Genomic DNA, 20,741 nt, shown 5'->3' on the forward strand with positions numbered 1-20,741 from the left:
ATATGGCACTGTGTATGCGCCACTGGGCGTGTCAATTCTCGGCCGAACCTCCAGAAACTGTGGTACAGTGTCCATAATATAACTAGACGTGCGTAATACCTCTTTGTGCATACACATTTTATCGCCATATTTCCCTCGAGAAGCATAAGAAAATGTTTGACCATGTGACATCGCTGCGTTGATGTTTGACGCTGTGTAGCTACTTGATTTAGTGTTTGAATTGCAGCAAAGCTTGTGAATATTGTGGTATTTATTTATTTATTTATTTATTTATTTATTTATTTATTTATCCATCATACCTTACAGGCTTCTGCATGGAGCATTGACTAAGGGTTAACATGATAAAATAAGCAAGCAAACGGATCCAAATGCAGAGTAACAATATTTGCGAAGCTGCACTGCAACATAAAAAATGTTTCATGACCGCAGCCATACCCAAGGAAAAAAATATAGCCGTCATCACCCCCCATCAGCCTATTTATGTACTCTCCCAGAGATTTTCATAACCTTTGACTTGCGCCAGCTGATTGCACATGAAGTCTGCCCCCCAACTTTCTATTTTTATCACACCACCTAATCTCCTGCGGTTCTCGACTGCACTTCCCTTGGCACTCAGTCTGTAAACTTTAATGCACCTCCCGTTATCTCCCCAACGCGTTACGTGGACCGTCCAGCTCCACATTTTCCTCTTAATATTTACGCATATATTGGCTGCCCGATGTTTGCTAACTAATCCACATCTCATTCTTCTTGTCTCTGAACAATATTCCTAACATTTTTCCTCACAAGTTTGTTAATCCCCAAGTATGCTCCTTATATTGGTGCCCATACCCTTTTCAAGGATAGCGGTAAGCTGTTATGATTTCGCAACGCGTACCGTATGGGATCCAACTGATTTTACTTTGCTGTAAATTTACTTGCCATGATCAAAGTCAGTTAGGCTATCCCATTTCCTTAATGTACATTGATATTCAACCTTCGTCTTAATCTCTCGGCTGAGCTACACCATAGCAGTCATGCATTACGTTACTTACGAATTCCCATAATCGAAAAAGAATTGCATAGCGTAATGATATGCACGTTATAATTTTGGCACCAATAATCTCGCGGGATTATAGCCACGACTTGATCCTTTTAGCGAATCTTATCACAAGCACTGCAGTCCTTAATGTGGAATAGGTGGAAGGTGAGCTCTGATACTCGACAATCGGGGATCACGTAAGCAAATCTGCGAAGTGCGCTAAGCAAGGTCGAATGAGCGTAAGCAGTATGTCAGACGAATACGTTGCCGTCCAGCTTCCAGGCGCACAGTCATCGTCGAAATTAGAGACTCACACGAATCTTGCATATTCATAATAATAAAATAAAATGAGAGATATTTGAGGTAAACTACGGCGCTTCGGTTTGTGATGTGTTAGCATCGCAGGGCTTCGGTTGTCTCCTGTCAGGAGTTGCGGTATCGTGGCCTTTGCGGAATTGGAGCTTAGGCCCTTCTTCACAACCTACTATATTGCGCTTTGTTCGTGCGTTTTGCTTTTTTCTCTGAGACAAAGCATATATTTGTGACTTTTTCATAATGATTCATTTGTTCGTAGCTGGTGCTGTCCTTGCGTGCTTCGATCGGGTTCGCCTGTTTCCTGCACACGACCGAGGGTGGTTATGGCGCTCTGCAAAGCTGGCTATCTTCGCGAGGTGTCAAGAGTGCTGTCGGCTGTATACATCATTGAGTCCGGGGTGTGAGTCTGGCGAAAGTGGAACTATTTCCGCAATTGGTCGCTTCATAATACAGACCTAAATTTGCAACATGCCAACCGAAAAATAAAAAGATATTATCAACGGCGGACACATTTAGGACATGTCGTTCTGTCCTTTCGTCGCTAGGTTGCAGCTGACGCAGTCACGCACAACCTAGTACAAGTAGCGAAGTCTTTCTCTGCGCGACAAATAAAAAAGAACGAAAAGAACTGATGACATATTGAGTTGCACTTCTTGGAGTACCCAAGACATTTGACGACTGAAATTTTGTGAGAGATCACTGCGGCGTTTGACGTAGTGATCAGAGTAGAACCTCATGGTTTCCTGTGCCCACCTTTGTCTGTGTGCTCCTCACATACGCGTGTAATGTTTTCTTTTTTTCTTTATTTCATCGATACCACAAACGAACGGCACGGGATCGACCTGATTGTGTCGTGGACCCATCTGTCAAGCAGTGACATTGCTGGCCTTTCCTGCATTCTCACCAGGACCAGCGTGGGAAGCAGCACGATGGCCGACTCTACCAGCCGCACCAGCAAGGTTAGCGCATCGAAGACGCGACTTCTTGCGTCCTAATCTTTCCGAATACTTTCAGTCTGCAAAGGGAATTGCGTAAAAACAATTTCACCCACACTCGAGGACGCCAACGGTTCTTATGACGCTTAGGAAGGTAGCGTGAAGAAGACGCTATAATAAAGAAAAAGAAAGCATAATTAGTGCAGTCACAATTATGATTATCGAATCTTATGATTAAAAATATGCTAACTGGGTACACTTGAGCTGACCCACTGAAGCATCGCATGAGGAACACGGTACAAGTGGAAGAAATGCGTTGCCTAACAATTAAATGTTCATTGAAAATTAGCTTGAAAGCACGTGCGTTGTTCACAGTATGAATTTGACTCAACTTTCCAATGAACTTTCACTTCTCAGACATGATTCGTGTGCGCTACTTCAGTGGCTATATTTTCACTCCAGCACCCCCGCAGAAACGTGTCTTCTCGATGTACTTCGCTTTGCTGTCGTATATTCTAATACCGTTTGTAAAAATTAGTCTGGAGCTTCCCTTTAAGACGTCCCTCAGAATCCCCGAGTTGTTTTGGAACATACACCATAACTTAGATATGCAGCAAAAGGAAGCACATTAGGCACATTACGTCGATGGCGACGCAAGCCAGTTCGAAGTTATAAAACTGCCATGCGTGCTTGCCATTGGCCGTTGTATTAATCGAACCCGCACATTTTCGAACGAAAACACAAAAACTAAGAGATGACGGAGTTGGTCCCGTGTTCGTTTTCAAGTAACGAGTCGCAGCTTATTGAGCCGACTGACTCAATACTGATAGCCTAAGATAACTGCACAACGCTGCCTACAACGATATAAGTTCTGTGTACTGCGGTGTATTACAGTTGTAACTTGCAATCAGTGTGGGTTGTATTTTTGGAAACTTCACCTAGTTCGCGGTATGTTTGTTTGTCTGTTAGTTTCTTAATCTGTATTTTGCATGTTTCACGCCTATATGGTTCATGGAGTAGTCCAAAGTCTAGAGTGTAGAACGTCGAGCTGCTGTGTGAGGGAACAGGTTTCGTTACCAATTTTCAGACCAACCTGCATCCCTGAGTTGCAGACCTTTATATGCCACTCGTCAATGAACTCCATCTGGAGTCACTGTGCATGTTCCGCTGGGTATACGACGCCCTTGAATGAACTTTCTTCGCGCCGACAATGAACACTGGACTGTTCTAGCGGCCTGGTGACCTGGTGGCCAGCAGTTATTGAGCACAGCCATGTCGATGCCCACCCTGTGGGCCAGCTGGTCGGCTCTTCAATCGGCCTGGTGTCTTGGGGCCCGCACTACAGATTTGGTCGTCCTCTGTTCTAGAGGCCTGGTGACTCCCCATGCTGTGGACCTGGTGGCCAGCTGCTCTAGCTACCTGGTATCTTGCTGCCCGCTCTGCTCGCCTGGTACTCAGGTCATTTAGCGGTCTGGTATCTTGCTGCCCGCCTTGCGGACCAAGTGGACGGCAGCCCTGGCAGGCAGCCTGGTTTGTTGTTGCCTGTTCTGCGGAACTGGTGGCCAGATATTCTGGCGACATCGTCTGCTGCTGATCAAAATATCGGGCTTGCGGTATAGACTCGCATGAGAAAAAGGACGTTTCTTTCTGTCGCAATTTCTTTATAAAGAACTGCTGGCTGGGTTAGTTGGTGGGTTAAGATTTTCAAGATTGGCCACTCGCTGACTTCGTTCCTTTCTGTTTCGTTTCGGCCATTTCCCTGTATATAAATGTCGCGCTCGACTCAATAATCGGTTATGTAGGCAACCCCGATATCGCGGCTTGCTTTCGCCTAGGCTACCCTTTCACCTTTGTCTTTCACCTTTCACCTTCACCTTTGCGCTGTATAAAATGAATGACCCGTACCAACTAGTTCAAGCCCCAAACCCTTCTGAAACTTCACTCTATTCGTGATAGGTTTGTCTGTCTGTCTTTTGGCTTGTTAATCCATTGTCTGATGTGTAGGACACCGGGAAGCTGCGCTAAATAAACAGGAATCGCGACCAACCTTCAGACCAACTTGTCTCACTAATTTTGTGACAGTGTGTGCCGCTCTTCAATGAACTTAATCTACTCTTATCTTGGGTCACCGCATATGTGCCATTAGGTATGTGGCGCTCATCAACGAACATTTCTTCACGCTAACTAGGGTTACTGGGTTGTTCTAGCGGCCTGGTGTCTCAGTCCCTCGCCTGCGGGCCCGGTACCAGCAGTTCCAGTGCGCTGTTATCTTGCTAGCCACCCTGTGGACCTGGTGGTCAGCTCTTCCAACGGCCTGGTGCCTCGCCGCCCGCTTCGCGGATCTGGTGACCTACCGTTCTTGCGAAGTGATATCATGCTGCCCACCCTGCAGATCTGGCGGCCAGCTGTTCCGGTAACCTGGTATATTGTTGCTCAATCGACGATACTCATCAGCAACTGTGGTAGCAACCTGCTGCGTTGATGCCCACCCTATAGGTACTGATTAGTAGCTGTTCTAGCTACCTGCTAGGTCGCTGTCCACCATACGAGCCTGGTGGCCAGCTCCTCTAGCGACCTGGTTTGCTGCTGATTAGAACGTCACGCGCGTGCTATCATAAATTCTTTAATAAACAGCAAGTTGGGCGAGGCGGTAGGTCAACGTCCTCGACTTCAGCATCTATATTGACATCAACCTTTTTGCGATGTTTCAGTATGGCTATTTCTTTCTATTTAAACACGGCCATTCTCCGTAAGAACGCGCGACTTAGCCAGCCCATATATATCGCAGATTCCTTTCGCGTTGGCTGACATTTTGACAATGTTAATCTGGTTCAGTGTAAAAGTGCTTAACTGTTCTAGGGAATAGGCTTAGCTCGTACTGTCCGAACGACATTCGTTCTGATCATTTGAAGTCAACATAAAAAGACTACGACGGCTGCTCGTCTACGTAGGACGTTACCGTGGCTCTCGATTCGAACAAACCGCCATCGTGGCGTAGCGGCTTTGGCGTCGTGTGCCTAAGCCCGAGAGCTCGTGATCAAATTTCAGCGGCCATGGCTGGATTTCGTTGGGGGTAAGTGCAAAAACGCCACTTTCTGAGCAGAGTTCACCGTAAAGAACCCCAGCTGGTCTGAATTAATCCGCAGTTTGACACTAAGCCATGTCCTATAATTATATCGTGGTTCTTGCACGTAAAAGGCTGCAGAATGGCTACAGTCTTTGTTTCGACTGTTTTCGTCAAATGTCAGTGTTCGGGATCGGCAAACGAAATGTTGGTTCGATCATTCGTTAAGTCAACGGTTCATGGGTACAATCGTTCATTAGTTATATCGTTCACCTTTCGTTAGTTAGCATAAATTAATCAGCCTACGTGGATTTACAGGAGGAATCATCCATGCGTTGACTATCAGCTGTTCAGAAAAGTGAAACAACACGGTGGAGCGCATATTCTGATGGGCTACAAATTTCTGCTTTTACTGGGGAAAAAATTTACTAGAGTTCGTTTATTCCTCGCGTAAATCATTGTAAAGAAAGTGCATTGGCAGGCTGAATAATATATGCGTTGAATCTGAGCTGTTGCGGGTAGTGATAAAACATCGTGGCGCGATTACACTAAAGGGCCATAGGCTACTGCTTTTAACGTGGAAACAAATTTACGCAAATAAGTTTATTCATCGCGTAAGCAATTGTCTGAAAAAGTGCATTTGGTGGGGGAATCAAATACGCATTCAAACTGAGCTGATAGGAAAACGATAAAACACGATGGCGCCTTAATTCTGAAGGGCTAGAAGCTTCTACTTTTAACATGGCAAATAATTTGCGGAAATCCGTTTATTCATCGCGTAAATAATTGTCTCAGAAAGTTACTTTCAGGTGGGAATGATATATGCATTGAATCTGAGCATTTAGGGAAAGTGATAAAACACGGTGGCGCCAATGTTATAAAGGGTAGAGAATTATACTTTTAAAATTGGAAATAATTTGGGGCAATTTGATTATTCATCGCCTAAATACTTCTAAGAAAGGGACTTTCATGTAGGAAAGATCTATGCGTTGAATCTGAGCTGTTAGGAAAAGCGATAGAACACGGTTGCGCTAATATTCGAAAGGGCCAGAGGCTTCTCCTTTTAACATGGCAAATAATTAGCGCAAATTCGTTTATTCAATGCGTAAATAATTGTCAGAAAGTCACTTTCAGTTGGGAATGATCTGTGCGTTGAATCTGAGCTCTTAGGAAAAGGGATAGAACACAGTGGCGCTAGTATTCCAAAGGGCTAATGCGGTCTGCTTCTAACGGGGAAACTAATTTTCGCAAATTCGTTTATTCATCGCGTAAATAATTGTCAGAAAAAGTTACTTGAGGATGGCGATGATCTATGCGTTGACTCGGCGCTGTTAGGAAACGTGATAAAGAGGTGGCGTTATTATTCTAAAGGGCTAGAGGCTTCTCCTTTTTACGTGGCAAATTATTTTAGGAAATTGGCTTGTCAGTCGGGCGAATGATAGTCTCAGAAAGTGACTTTCAGGTGGGATTGATCTATGCGTTGAATCTGAGCTGTTAAGAAAAGCGATAGAACACATTGGCGCTAATATTCTAAAGGGCTAACGCGTTCTGCTTCTAACGGGGAAACTAATTTGCGCAAATTCGTTTATTCATCCCTTACATAATTGTCTGAAAAAGGGTACTTGAGGGTGATAATGATCTATGCGGTTGATCCGGTGGTGTTAGCGAAAGTGACGTTAATATTCTAAAGGGCTAGATGCTTCTCCTTCTTACGTGGCAAATTATTTGTGGAAATTCGTTTGTTAATCGAGTAAATAATTCTCAGAAAGTGACTTTCAGGTGCGATTGATCTATGCGTTGAATCTGAGCTGTTAGGAAAAGCGATAGAACACAGTGGCGCTAATATTCTAAAGGGCTAACGCGTTCTGCTTCTAAGGGGGAAACTAATTTGCGCAAATTCGTTTATTCATCGCTTAAATATTTGTCTGAAAAGGGGGCCTTGAGGGTGAGAATGATCTATACGTTGATTCGGTGCTGTTAGCGAAAGTCATAAAGAGGTGGTGTTAATATTCTAAAGGGCTAGAGGCTTCTCCATGTTACGTGAGAAATAATTTGTGGAAATTCGTTTGTTAGTCGAGTAAATAATTGTCTCAGAAAGTGACTTTCAGGTGGGATTGATCTATGTGGTGAATCTGACCTGTTAGGAAAAGCGATAGAACACAGTGGCGCTAATATTCTAAAGGGCTAACGCGTTCTGCTTCTAACGGGGAAACTATTTTGCGTAAATTCGTTTATTTGTCACTTAAATACTTGTCTGAAAAAGGGGACTTGAGGGTGAGAATGATCTATGCGTTCATTCGGTGCCGTTAGCGAAAGTGATAAAGAGGTCGCGTTAATATTCTAAAGGGATAGAGGCTTCTCCTTTTTACGTGAGAAATAATTTGTGGAAATTCGTTTGTTAATCGAGTAAATAATTCTCAGAAAGTGACTTTCAGGTGCGATTGATCTATGCGTTGAATCTGAGCTGTTAGGAAAAGCGATAGAACACAGCGGCGCTAATATTCTAAAGGGCTAACGCGTTCTACTTCTAAAGGGGAAACTAATTTGAGCAAATTCGTTTATTCATCGCTTACATAATTGTCTGAAAAAGGGTACTTGAGGGTGATAATGATCTAAGCGGTTGATTCGGTGGTGTTAGCGAAAGTGGCGTTAATATTCTAAAGGGCTACAGGTTTCTCTTTTTACCTGACAAATTATTTGTGGAAATTCGTTTTGTTGGTCGAGTAAATAATTGTCTCAGAAAGAGACTGTAAGGTGGGATTGATCTATGCGTTGAATCTGAGCTGTTTGGAAAAGCGATAGAACACAGTGGCGCTAATATTTTGAAGGGCTAAAGCGTTCCGCTCCTAACGGGGAAACTAATCTGCGCAAATTGGTTTATTGATCGTTTAAATACTTGTCTGAAAAGGGGGACTTCAGGGTGAGAATTATCTATGCGTTGATTCGGTGGTGTTAGCGAAAGTGATAAAGAGGTGGCGTTAATGTTCTAAAGGGCTAGAGGCTTCTCCTTTTTACGTGGCAAATTGTTTGTGGAAATTCGTTTGTTAGTCGATTAAATAATTGTCTCAGACAGTGACTGTCAGGTGGGATTGATCAATGCGTTGAATCTGAGCTGTTAGGAAAAGAGATAGAATACAGTGGCGCTAATATTCTAAAGGGCTAACGCGTTCTGCTCCTAACGGGGCAACTAATTTGCGGAAATTCGTTTTTTCATCGCTTAAAAATTTGTCTCAAAATGGGGATTTTAGGGTGAGAATGATCTATGCGTTGATTCGGCGCTGTTAGCGAAAGTGATGAAGAGGTTGCGTTAATATTCTAAAGAGCTAGAGGCTTCTCCTTTTTACGTGGCAAATTATATGTGGAAATTCGTTTGTTAGTCGAGTAAATAATTTTCTCAGAAAGTGACTTCCAGGTGGGATTTATCTATGCGTTGAATCTGAGCTGTTAGGAAAAGAGATAGAATACAGTGGCGCTAATATTCTAAAGGGCTAACGCGTTCTGCTCCTAACGGGGCAACTAATTTGCGGAAATTCGTTTTTTCATCGCTTAAAAATTTGTCTCAAAATGGGGATTTTAGGGTGAGAATGATCTATGCGTTGATTCGGCGCTGTTAGCGAAAGTGATGAAGAGGTTGCGTTAATATTCTAAAGAGCTAGAGGCTTCTCCTTTTTACGTGGCAAATTATATGTGGAAATTCGTTTGTTAGTCGAGTAAATAATTTTCTCAGAAAGTGACTTTCAGGTAGGATTGATCTATGCGTTGAATCTGAGCTGTTAGGAGGAGCGATAGAACACAGTGGCGCTAATATTCTAAAGGGCTAACGCGTTCTGCTTATAACGGGGAAACTAATATGCGCAAATTCGTTTATTCATCGCTTACATAATTGTCTGAAAAAGGGTACTTGAGGGTGATAATGATCTAAGCGGTTGATTCGGTGGTGTTAGCGAAAGTGGCGTTAATATTCTAAAGGGCTAGAGGCTTCTCCTTCTTACGTGGCAAATTGTTTGTGGAAATTCGTTTGTTAGTCAAGTAAATAATTGTCTCAGAAAGTGACTTTCGGGTGGGATTGATCTATGCGTTGAATCTGAGCTGTTAGGAAAAGAGATAGAATACAGTGGCGCTAATATTCTAAAGGGCTAATGCGTTCTGCTTCTAACGGGGAAACTAATTTGCGCAAATTCGTATTTTCATCGCTTAAATGTCTGAAAAAGGGGACTTGAAGGTGAGAATGAACTATACGTTGATTCGGCGCTGTTAGGAAAAATGATAGAGGTCGCGTTAATATTCTAAAGGGCTACAGGTTTCTCTTTTTACCTGACAAATTATTTGTGGAAATTCGTTTTGTTGGTCGAGTAAATAATTGTCTCAGAAAGAGACTGTAAGGTGGGATTGATCTATGCGTTGAATCTGAGCTGTTTGGAAAAGCGATAGAACACAGTGGCGCTAATATTTTGAAGGGCTAAAGCGTTCCGCTCCTAACGGGGAAACTAATCTGCGCAAATTGGTTTATTGATCGTTTAAATACTTGTCTGAAAAGGGGGACTTCAGGGTGAGAATTATCTATGCGTTGATTCGGCGCTGTTAGCGAAAGTGATGAAGAGGTTGCGTTAATATTCTAAAGAGCTAGAGGCTTCTCCTTTTTACGTGGCAAATTATATGTGGAAATTCGTTTGTTAGTCGAGTAAATAATTTTCTCAGAAAGTGACTTTCAGGTAGGATTGATCTATGCGTTGAATCTGAGCTGTTAGGAGGAGCGATAGAACACAGTGGCGCTAATATTCTAAAGGGCTAACGCGTTCTGCTTATAACGGGGAAACTAATATGCGCAAATTCGTTTATTCATCGCTTACATAATTGTCTGAAAAAGGGTACTTGAGGGTGATAATGATCTAAGCGGTTGATTCGGTGGTGTTAGCGAAAGTGGCGTTAATATTCTAAAGGGCTAGAGGCTTCTCCTTCTTACGTGGCAAATTATTTGTGGAAATTCGTTTGTTAGTCAAGTAAATAATTCTCTCAGAAAGTGACTTTCAGGTGGGATTTATTTATGCGTTGAATCTGAGCTGTTAGGAAAAGAGATAGAATACAGTGGCGCTAATATTCTAAAGGGCTAATGCGTTCTGCTCCTAACGGGGCAACTAATTTGCGGAAATTCGTTTTTTCATCGCTTAAATATTTGTCTCAAAATGGGGATTTTAGGGTGAGAATGATCTATGCGTTGATTCGGCGCTGTTAGCGAAAGTGATAAAGAGGTTGCGTTAATATTCTAAAGAGCTAGAGGCTTCTCCTTTTTACGTGGCAAATTATATGTGGAAATTCGTTTGTTAGTCGAGTAAATAATTTTCTCAGAAAGTGACTTTCAGGTAGGATTGATCTATGCGTTGAATCTGAGCTGTTAGGAGGAGCGATAGAACACAGTGGCGCTAATATTCTAAAGGGCTAACGCGTTCTGCTTATAACGGGGAAACTAATATGCGCAAATTCGTTTATTCATCGCTTACATAATTGTCTGAAAAAGGGTACTTGAGGGTGATAATGATCTAAGCGGTTGATTCGGTGGTGTTAGCGAAAGTGGCGTTAATATTCTAAAGGGCTAGAGGCTTCTCCTTCTTACGTGGCAAATTATTTGTGGAAATTCGTTTGTTAGTCAAGTAAATAATTCTCTCAGGAAGTGACTTTCAGGTGGGATTTATTTATGCGTTGAATCTGAGCTGTTAGGAAAAGAGATAGAATACAGTGGCGCTAATATTCTAAAGGGCTAACGTGTTCTGCTTCTAACGGGGAAACTAATTTGCGCAAAATGGTTTATTCATCGCTTATTTAATTGTCTGAAAAAGGGGACTTGAGGGTGAGAATGATCTATATGTTGATTCGGTGCTGTTAGCGAAAGTGATAAAGAGGTGGCGTTAATATTCTAAAGGGCTAGAGGCTTCTCCTTCTTACGTGGCCAAATATTTGTGGAAATTCGTTTGTTAGTCGAGTAAATAGTCTCCGAATGTGACTTTTAGGTGGGATTGATCTATGCGTTGAATCTGAGCTGTTAGGAATAGCGATAGAACACAGTGGCGCTAATATTCTAAAGGGCTAACCGTTCTGCTTCTAACGGGGAAACTAATTTGCGGAAATTCGTTTATTCATCGCTTCCATAATTTTCTGAAAAAGGGGACTTGAGGGTGAGAATTTTCTATGCGTTGATTCGGTGGTGTTAGCGAAAGTGATAAAGGGGTGGCGTTAATATACTAAAGGGCTAGGGGCTTCTCCTTTTTACGTGACAAATTATATGTGGAAAGTCGTTTGTTAGTCGAATAAATAATTTTCTCAGAAAGTGACTTTCGGGTGGGATTGATCTATGCGTTGAATCTGAGCTGTTAGAAAAAGCGATAGATCACAGTAGCGCTTATATTCTAAAGGCTAATGCGTTCTGCTTCTAACGGGGAAACTAATTTGCGCAAATTCGTTTTTTCATCGCTTAAATGTCTGAAAAAGGGGACTTGAGGGTGAGAATGAACTTTACGTTGATTCGGCGCTGTTAGGAGAAGTGATAGAGGTCGCGTTAATATTCTAAAGGGCTACAGGTTTCTCCTCTTTACCTGACAAATTATTTGTGGAAATTCGTTTTGTTAGTCGAGTAAATAATTGTCTTAGAAAGAGACTGTCAGGTGGGATTGATCTATGCGTTGAATCTGAGCTGTTTGGAAAAGCGATAGAACACAGTGGCGCTAATATTTTGAAGGGCTAACGCGTTCTGCTCCTAACGGGGAAACTCATTTGCGCGAATTCGTTTTTTCATCGTTTAAATAATTGTCTGAAAAATGGGACTTCAGGGTGAGAATGATCAATGCGTTGATTCGGTGCTATTAGCGAAAGTGATAAAGAGGTGGCGTTAATATTCTAAAGGGCTAGAGGCTTCTCCTTTTTACGGGGAAAATATTTGTGGGAATTTTTGTTAGTGAAGTAAATAATTGTCTCAGAAAGTGACTTTCAGGTGGGATTCATCTATGCATTGACTCTTAGCGGTTAGGAAAAGCGATAGAACACATTGGCGCTAATATTCTAAAGGTCTAACGCGTTCTGCTGCTAACAGGTAAACTAATTTGCGCAAATTCGTTTTTTCATCGCTTAAGTAATTGTCTGAAAAAGGGGACTTGAGGGTGAGAATCATCTATGCGTTGATTCGGTGCTGTTATGAAAAGTGATTGAGGTCGCGTTAATGTTCTAAAGGGCTAGAGGCTTCTCCTTTTTACGTGGCAAATTATTTGTGGAAATTCGTTTGTTAGTCGAGTAAATAATCGTCTCAGAAAGTGACTTTAGGTGGGATTGATCTATGCGTTGAATCTGAGCTGTTAGGAATGATCTATGCGTTGAACCTGAGCTGTTAGGAAAAGCGATAGAACACAGTGGCGCTAATATTCTAAAGGGCTAATGCGTTCTGCTCGTAACGGGGAAACAAATTTGCGCAAATTCGTTTTTTCAATGCTTAAATAATTGTCTGAAAAAGGGTACTTGAGCGTGAGAATGATCTATGCGTTGATTTGGCGCTGTTAGGAAAAGTGATAGAGGTCGCGTTAATAATTTAAAGGGCTAGTGGCTTTTCCTTTTTACGTCACAATTTGTGGAAATTCGTTTGTTAGTCGAGTAAATGTCTCAAACAGTGACTTTCAGTTGGGATTGATCTATGCGTTGAATCTGAGCTGTTAGGAATTGCGATAGAACACTTTGGCTCTAATATTTAAATGGGTAATGCGTTCTGCTCCTAACGGGGAAACTAATTTGCGGAAATTCATTTTTTCATCGCCCAAATAATTGTCTGAAAAAGGGAATTTGACGCTGAGAATGATCTATGCGTTGATTCGGTGCTGTTAGGAAAAGTGATAGAGGTCGCGTTAATATTCTGAAGGGCTAGAGACTTCTCCTTCTTACGTGACAAATTATTTGTGGAAATTCGTTTGTTAGTCGAGTAAATAATTGTATCAGAAAGTGAGTTTCAGGTGGGATTGATCTATGCGTTGAATCTGAGCTGTTAGGAAAAGCGATAGAACACAGTGGTGCTAATATTCTAAAGGGCTAATGCGTTCTGCTCCTAACGGGGAAACTAATTTGCGGAAATTCGTTTATTCATCGTTTAAATAATTGTCTGAAAAAGGGGACTTCAGGGTGAGAATGAGCTATGCGTTGATTCGGTGCTGTTAGCGAAAGTGATAAAGAGGTGGCGTTAATGCTCTAAAGGGCTAGAGGCTTCTCCTTCTTACGTGGCAAATTATTTGTGGAATTTCGTTTGTTAGTCGAGTAAATAATTGTCTCAGAAAGTGACTTTCGGGTGGGATTGATCTATGCGTTGAATCTGAGCTGTTAAGAAAAGCGATAGAACATATTGGTGCTAATATTCTAAAGGGCTAATGCGTTCTGCTCCTGACGGGGAAACTAATTTGCGCAAATTCGTTTATTCGTTGCTTAAATAATTGTCTGAAAAAGGGGACTTGAGGGTGAGAATGATCTATGCGTTGATTCGGTGCTATTAGCGAAAGTGACAAAGAGGTGGCGGTAATATTCTAAAGGGCTAGAGGCTTCTCCTTATTACGTGGCAAATTATTTGTGGAAATTCGTTTGTTAGTCGAGTAAATAATTGTCTCAGAAAGTTACTTTCAGGTGGGATTGATCTATGCGTTGAATCTGAGCTGTTAGGAATAGCGATAGAACACATTGGCGCTAATATTCTAAAGGGCTAATGGGTTCTGCTCCTAACGGGGAAACTAATTTGCGCAAATTCGTTTTTTCATCGCTTAAATAATTGTTCGAAAAAGGGACTTGATGGTGGGAATAATTTATGCGTTGAATCTGAGCTGTTAGGAAAAGTGATAAAGGAATATCCTAAAGGCTATAGGCGTATGCTTTTAAAGAGGAAGCCAATTTATGCAATTTCATTTATTCGTCGCCTAAATAATGATCAGTAAAAGTTTATTTGCTGGGGGAATGATCTATGCTGTCAATCTTAGTTGTTAGAATTTATAAAGCAAATGGAGAGATTATTGTAAAGGGCTATAGGATTCTGCTTTTAACACGGAAAGTAATTTCTGCAAATTAGTTTTTTTTATCGCGTAAGTAATTTTCAGTGAAAGTGCATTTACTGGAGGAATGATCTATGCGTTGAATCTGATCTGTTAGAATAATCTCTCCACCGTGTTTTAAAGCTTCTAAGGGGCTATTAGCTTCTTGTCTTAACGGAGAAAGTTATTTACAGAAATTCGGTTATTCATCGAGTAAATAATTGTAAGTAATAGATCATTTCCTGGGGAATGATCTATGCGTTGAATCTGAGATGATGGCACTTTTAAAGTAAGCGGAGATATTATTCTATAAGGGCTATAGGCTTCTGGCTTTAACGTGGAAAGTAACTCATGGAAATTTGTTTTTTTGTATCGAGTAAGTAATTGTCAGTAAAAGTGCATTTGCTGGGGGAATGATCTATGCTTTTAATCTGAGCTGTTAGAAGTTAGAAAACACGGCGGAGAAAATATTCTCAAGTGTTATAGGCCTCTGCTTTTAACGCGGAAAGTAACTTACGCAGAATCGTTTATTCGTCACGTAAATAATTGTCATTAAAAAGGCATTTGCTGGAGGACGGATGTATGTGTTGAATTTAGCTGTGCGAAATTATTAAATAGGGCGGAGAGAATATTTAAATGCTTATAGGCTTTTGCTTTTATCGCGGAAAGTAATTTACGCAAATCGTGAATTCATCGCGTTAATCATTGTCAATAAAATTTATTTCCAGGAGGAATGATCTATGCGTTGAATCTGAGCTGTTTGATTTTGTAAAGCAACCGGAGAGATTATTTTAAAGGCTATATGCTTCTGATGTTAAAGCGCAATGTAATGTACACAAACAAGTTTATTCATCACGTAATGAAATGTCAGTAAAAGTGTACTAACGATATCCCCAGTAGACTTTCTCTTCTTTTAATCTTTCCGTCCCCTTTTCCCTTTCCCCAGTGTAGGGTAGCCAACCGGGCTCAGTCCTGGTTAACCTTCCTACCTTTCCTTTATCATTTGCTCTCTCTCTCTCTTAAGGGGGAATGACATTCACTCATGAATGAATGAGTGACATTGCATGTCATCTGACTTCGCCCTCTGAGAATTATTCTTTCGGTAAAAGTCGTCCAGCTAGATGGAATTGTTTAATTTTAGCCCTAGCTTTATGGGAGCATGTGCTGCCCTCAACTTTCTTTGCCTATCCGCCAACGCAGTTGGCAGTATATTAAAGTAGTGTGCCTGTCGACACGGCTGTTTACTGCAGACGGCGATCCACCTCGCGTCGTTATGGTGAAGATGTCATAGTTGGGTCGATGGACCGTCATGATGACGATGCCCGCCCTGGTGGCCTGTTGGACAAAATCAGTTTAGGATGTCAGTCAAAAATGGGTTGGTTTAGCAAGGCTACATCTGCATGAAGGATATAAACATCACTGAAGTTAAATGTGTCATCAGCAGCAGGCATCATCATCAGTAGACATTTTGCCCGGAAATACAATCCAATAGGCATTGGGAAGTGCTATTAGCAGTCAAGAGTAGGCGAGAACATATGGTGCCATTTATTTTCATGGAATGCCACTGACGGTTTTGCACACAGATCGGGGGTTTGCTTCGCATTGAGTCATGTCGTATAAAGAACAGCGGAAAGGTTGTTTTCATAGACTGCCCACAGCCGTCGCACCTATTACCTGGTGTATTGTAGAGGCAAAGTTGTTTCAAATGTTTCATGCTGATTATGCTATATAACACTACTAACGACTGCAAAAGGTTTTGACAGTCATGTTAAAAACAAACCTAAAGGTAAGGCTCTTTTGCACTAGCTCTTATATGGACCCATGCTGTAGTGCTTGCAGGCCATATAGTACCCCTGTGGTAATCCGTTGTTTATTGAAATAAAGGAGTGAACGGCACAAACTTACACCTGATTGCTCTCTAATGTGGCTGTAACTGTTTAGCCTGGTCAATTACTCAATAAACTCAGAAAGACGAGTACATGTCATTCTCACTGTTGCCTTGGCATCATCCCAGGTCGACCTGACTTCTTTTGCAGCGAGGTGAACATCTCCTGCAGCATGCTCATGTCAAGCCACATGTAGCAGGTGCGAGCAACGTACGTGACACAGTGTTCATGCCACTGGCAAGGCTGCAGCACACTCTGTTGTCCTCGCGCAGCCGGATGCTCCATTTTGGATGTCGGTTGGCCAGGATGTCCAGCAAGGTTGAACCTTCTTGCTCAGCATTTCTAAGTGCAAAAGTATATTGTTTAATTGACTCGGCCGCTGATATTTGCAGATGTTTACGTTTTGCTACATTTTCACATTTAATGTCAGCGATGCACCGTTTCTACATTCCACACTAACAATCAACGACCTGTGGATGCAGATGTCAATGTATACAAATGCACCGCTTTGGCTAATCCGACACGCAAGGCTGCGCGCCAAGACTTATTCAACATGCGTGAGGTCTAAAGTATGTGTAAAAATTATACAAAGCGAGATTCAACTGCTGAAATCAGCGACAACAAACTCTAAGGCAGCCGCGTCCGCAGACGGAATTCGGCACGCCTTTAACGGCCGCATTGCTGGCACGAGAGAGCCCTCAGGCTTGCTCATCCGGTGGTCGATGATTGCGACGTGGCTTCCAGGTACGACATTGCTACCATGAAGAAGCCAGCCGCGATCGACGAAACGCGTAACCGACGCAGACTCAACATGGGTGCAGCTGCACAAATCGAAGGGCGAAAGCCCCGGCTCCCTTCCAAAGCGTTGCCAGCGGCATGCGACAGAGCGCAGCACAGAAAAGTGAAAAAGTCGGATTAGAAACGAACGCATGCTGTAAACTACTTTTCCTTGGTGAGCTGAACATTTTCGGTCTAGTCCTGAGCTTCGGAATAATTCGCATGTACTGAAACAAGTAAGTCACAATTGGGGGCAGCATCAGCGCAGTTTCAAACGTGAACACTTCTGAAAATACTCGGACATATCGTCCCGTTCCCAAGTTCACCTGCATTTGTTTATGCGATTTGAATTAAGACACCAAAACCTGCACTAGAGACTATTGCTACATGCTTAAACAGAGGCTACATAGCAATTATATTCCGTGTACCTACCTCACCAGAAATTCAATTCGGTTATTTTCTGATCAGGTTTGTATTTATGCTGATGGTACAGTGGTTCAGAATTAATCTAGTTAAAGCCCATTGGCTAAACTTAGGCCCTCAAGTTAACAGTACGTAATTGCGGGTCTGCGTATGAAACATTTCCTTCAGCTAGCTTAATGTGAGCCTTGCAATCGGAGCAGATAAGAAGCACTAGTTTCTGTATCGGAATTCATACTCCGCCGATTCATTACTTGGACTCGTGCTTTTGACACATACTGGCTCGCTTCACAAATGAGCAGCGTGCCACTGACAGGTTCCTATATGAAATATTCAGATCTTTGCAATTAATAGGGCGGGCCATAAAATGGCGTATATATTCTGGCTGGAATTGTCCCATATGTAGCACGTGGGTCGGGCTGTGCTCTTGAAACGGAACGCCAACTAGATGCATGCGCAACAGCACGAGAACGTTGTGGCGTTCAAAAGTTTAGATAATGTCCAGTCGTCTAGTTTATATGAACTCTGTTGTGTATTCGCTAGACTAAGAGCATTGGGATTGTATTTTTCGTACATAGCCAATATATGTATGTTTCTTTCAGTACTCGTCACCATATTACTAACCACGTAAAGCCACCTTACATATTGATCCGATCAGCAGCCTGTTAGATACTGCAAATAAATAAAAAATTAAATACATAAATAAACTGGACTATAGGGCTATATGCTGCGTCAGCGGCGCTAGGAAGCAGGGTCTGTAAATTTCGCCCTCCCACTTTTCGTAGCACCAACTTGGCATCGAACAGTATGCGAATTCCTGACAACTCAGGAAAACGCGCGGCAAGCAATTCTGCCTGAAGGAGTTGCCAGCCCACTCAATTTTTTCTTTATTTTGTTGTTGCAGTTCCAAAGCAGCGTGCTCACCGGAAGTTCTCCGGAGGATCCGGATGCTCACCGGAGGATCTCCCCACCACGGACTTCGGAGAATCCCTCGATCTGAAGCAACCTGGTGCGCGAGCCACCCAGCAGCCGCTGACCCAGACTGGAGAGGTTCAGCTCGAACGCCAGGTTTCGAACTTGCGTCAGAGCGGCCACTTTCACTGTCATGACGACGTGGCCATTCGCACAGTTTTTGAAAATTACAAGCGCTTGGTTCCGCACACACAAAAATAAAGCCTGAAAACACCGCAGGCCAAAAGGCCAGAAGACGACGATGATGGCGACGTGTAACGCCCATGACGTGGAAGATGTCTTACACTTCACGTACCACGACTCGAACAAATGAGTGTTTACGGGGTACGTCCTGGGTAGCTTGAGGTGAGTTACGGGCGGGTCTTCGAAATAGAGCACCGATAGCACGGCGGCTTACCGAGTCATATAGTTGGTAAAGGGGGAGGGGAAGACAAGGAGTGGAATGTTGGTGGAGTGCACGACTAGCTGAAATAACGAAAAACCCACGTACGACTGCAAAATTAGCCGGAGACTTTCGCGGTGGCGTATGTTGTTCGCCTACTGTTATTCGATAAGCGAAGAGCTTTGCTCGGGATCCTTTTAACCCTGCAATGCATAACGCGCCTTCCGATTGCTGCGCCGTTCGAGACTGAATTTCAAATTTGTGCACGTGAAACAGAAGTAGCGACATATTCTTAAGCTGTTCGCGTGTGAAACTCGGCTGCAATGTAACTACTAGCTGCAGTGCTCGTTATGTTTGCTGAAGCTATCTTCAGCATAAGCTTGCGCTCCATGGCGAGAAATCGAGTTGCACGTATTTCGTGTAGAACGCTGTTTGGGCATTGCAGGGTTTAATGCGCCGAAATAAGTTTGGTGTCTGCTGTTGGATGCTCTGAACAGCGAACTCGTCAAAGTACTTGAAAAACTGCAGCAATGGATAACGAAGCCTGAAAGGACATCACACGACACCACTACAAAATTTGGAGTTCATCTGGGAGGCGTACCGCAGGTTGAGTAGAAGACGTCGGGATAATTCATCACTCGGAACTGGCGCCTGTGTTGTGTAGCAGGCAAACTTACGCGTGACATTCGTACGTTAAGCAATCGCCGTATAAGAATGAAAAAGCTTGTTGAGCATCGGAAGTACTTTCGTGCTGTTCTGTACTACTACTGCGTACTTTTCTCTCGCGTTCCACAATCTTCGCGAACAGCCGTGCGCCGTGCTTATTACCCGGAGGCTTCCGTTAAGCTGTTCCAAACATGCTTCTAGAATGGATTTCGTTGTTTCTCGCACAGATACAGCCTTCTGGGTTTTACGATGTCCAGGACTTCGGAATTGCCACTAAGAATTCGTTGTATTTGTTTTCCCCTGCCAGCGTTACTTTCTATTCCCGGCACCTCTCGTTCTAGTAATGAATTCGATGTATTTGTGAGAAATTTGCACTTTCGGCGTCATGTGCGCGCATGTATACGGCGTAAATTAAGGTGGGAATGTTCGGTTTTTGATCGTCCTGAATTTTGTTTTTTACAGGGCCGGAGGAATGCTTTTGCTGGTGTACGAATGGTTGAGAGCTCTGAAATAAAGTTACGGTGTGTGGAATTAACGCCCGTGCGTGTCTGGTCTCTCTTCGCTAGCATTTTCTTTCAGCGTGGACAAGCGTCCGAGTGTCGCCAGTCAATCGACAAGTATTTCTGTCAAAGGGGGACGTGGGTCTTCTCACAAAACGAATTGAACGGCTTGCTATATTGAACCGCTCCTCGCAGTGCTACTAAACCGGGTCAAGGATTCAAATAACTACAGCGGGTTCAGTGACGCCCGATACAGTTCCGCTACGCTGCTGCAAAGTGTACGCAGAGTGTAGCGTAATGTGCACATGAGCACGCGGATAGAGCATGTGGTATGTTGTCGGCAGAACGAACTGTGTGACCAGCTAGGCAGCAATAGCGGCCCAGCTGGCCAAGCTACTGGTCGACAAATAAACAGCGTTTGATGTGCCGTTCCGGTAGTCGAGCGGCTTGAGTGTTGATCTCGTATCCTTCAGGACGGCAGTTCGAATCCCGTTGCCTGCATCGCTGAAAAAAAAAAAATGCAGCGATGCCGGGGCTGAAAGTGCCATCCATGAAGGTTCGAGGTGGACCGTTAAGGCTGGGTCTCGGACCCTAGAGGACCTCCTGCATCGTAGTACCGGCGTACGCATGGCCAGTGCGCGGATTGAAGGCGGTGCGGACGTCGGCACAACGACACAGGTGGCCCCCTGGGATCTACGTCGCCGTGCAGCTGGCTGGCGGAACTGGGAGTTCCGGCACCCAGCTGTGCCCTCGGCCGCCGGA

General features: G+C 43.3%; 1 protein-coding gene across 8 annotated transcripts in view; it reads left to right on the forward strand.

Annotated features, from left to right (window-relative positions):
* The window catches only part of LOC126517957 (uncharacterized), a 43,873-nt gene extending 23,859 nt beyond the window's left edge, over positions 1 to 20,014 (forward strand). For 6 of the 8 annotated variants that reach the window (XR_008609749.2, XR_008609750.2, XR_011891176.1 and 3 more), the window contains one exon: positions 1,596 to 2,235. Coding sequence is in view for 2 of the 8 variants with exons in the window: in XM_072285589.1 (XP_072141690.1) it covers positions 2,244 to 2,295; positions 3,639 to 3,693; positions 4,479 to 4,684; positions 16,413 to 16,458 (359 nt within the window). In the remaining 6 variants the exon portion in view is untranslated. The other 2 variants (XM_072285589.1, XM_072285590.1) reach the window with 2 other exon arrangements.
* Positions 20,015 to 20,741: the final 727 nt, after the last annotated feature.

The sequence above is a fragment of the Dermacentor andersoni genome, chromosome 11 (assembly GCF_023375885.2).
Source record: "Dermacentor andersoni chromosome 11, qqDerAnde1_hic_scaffold, whole genome shotgun sequence".
Taxonomy (NCBI): domain Eukaryota; kingdom Metazoa; phylum Arthropoda; class Arachnida; order Ixodida; family Ixodidae; genus Dermacentor; species Dermacentor andersoni.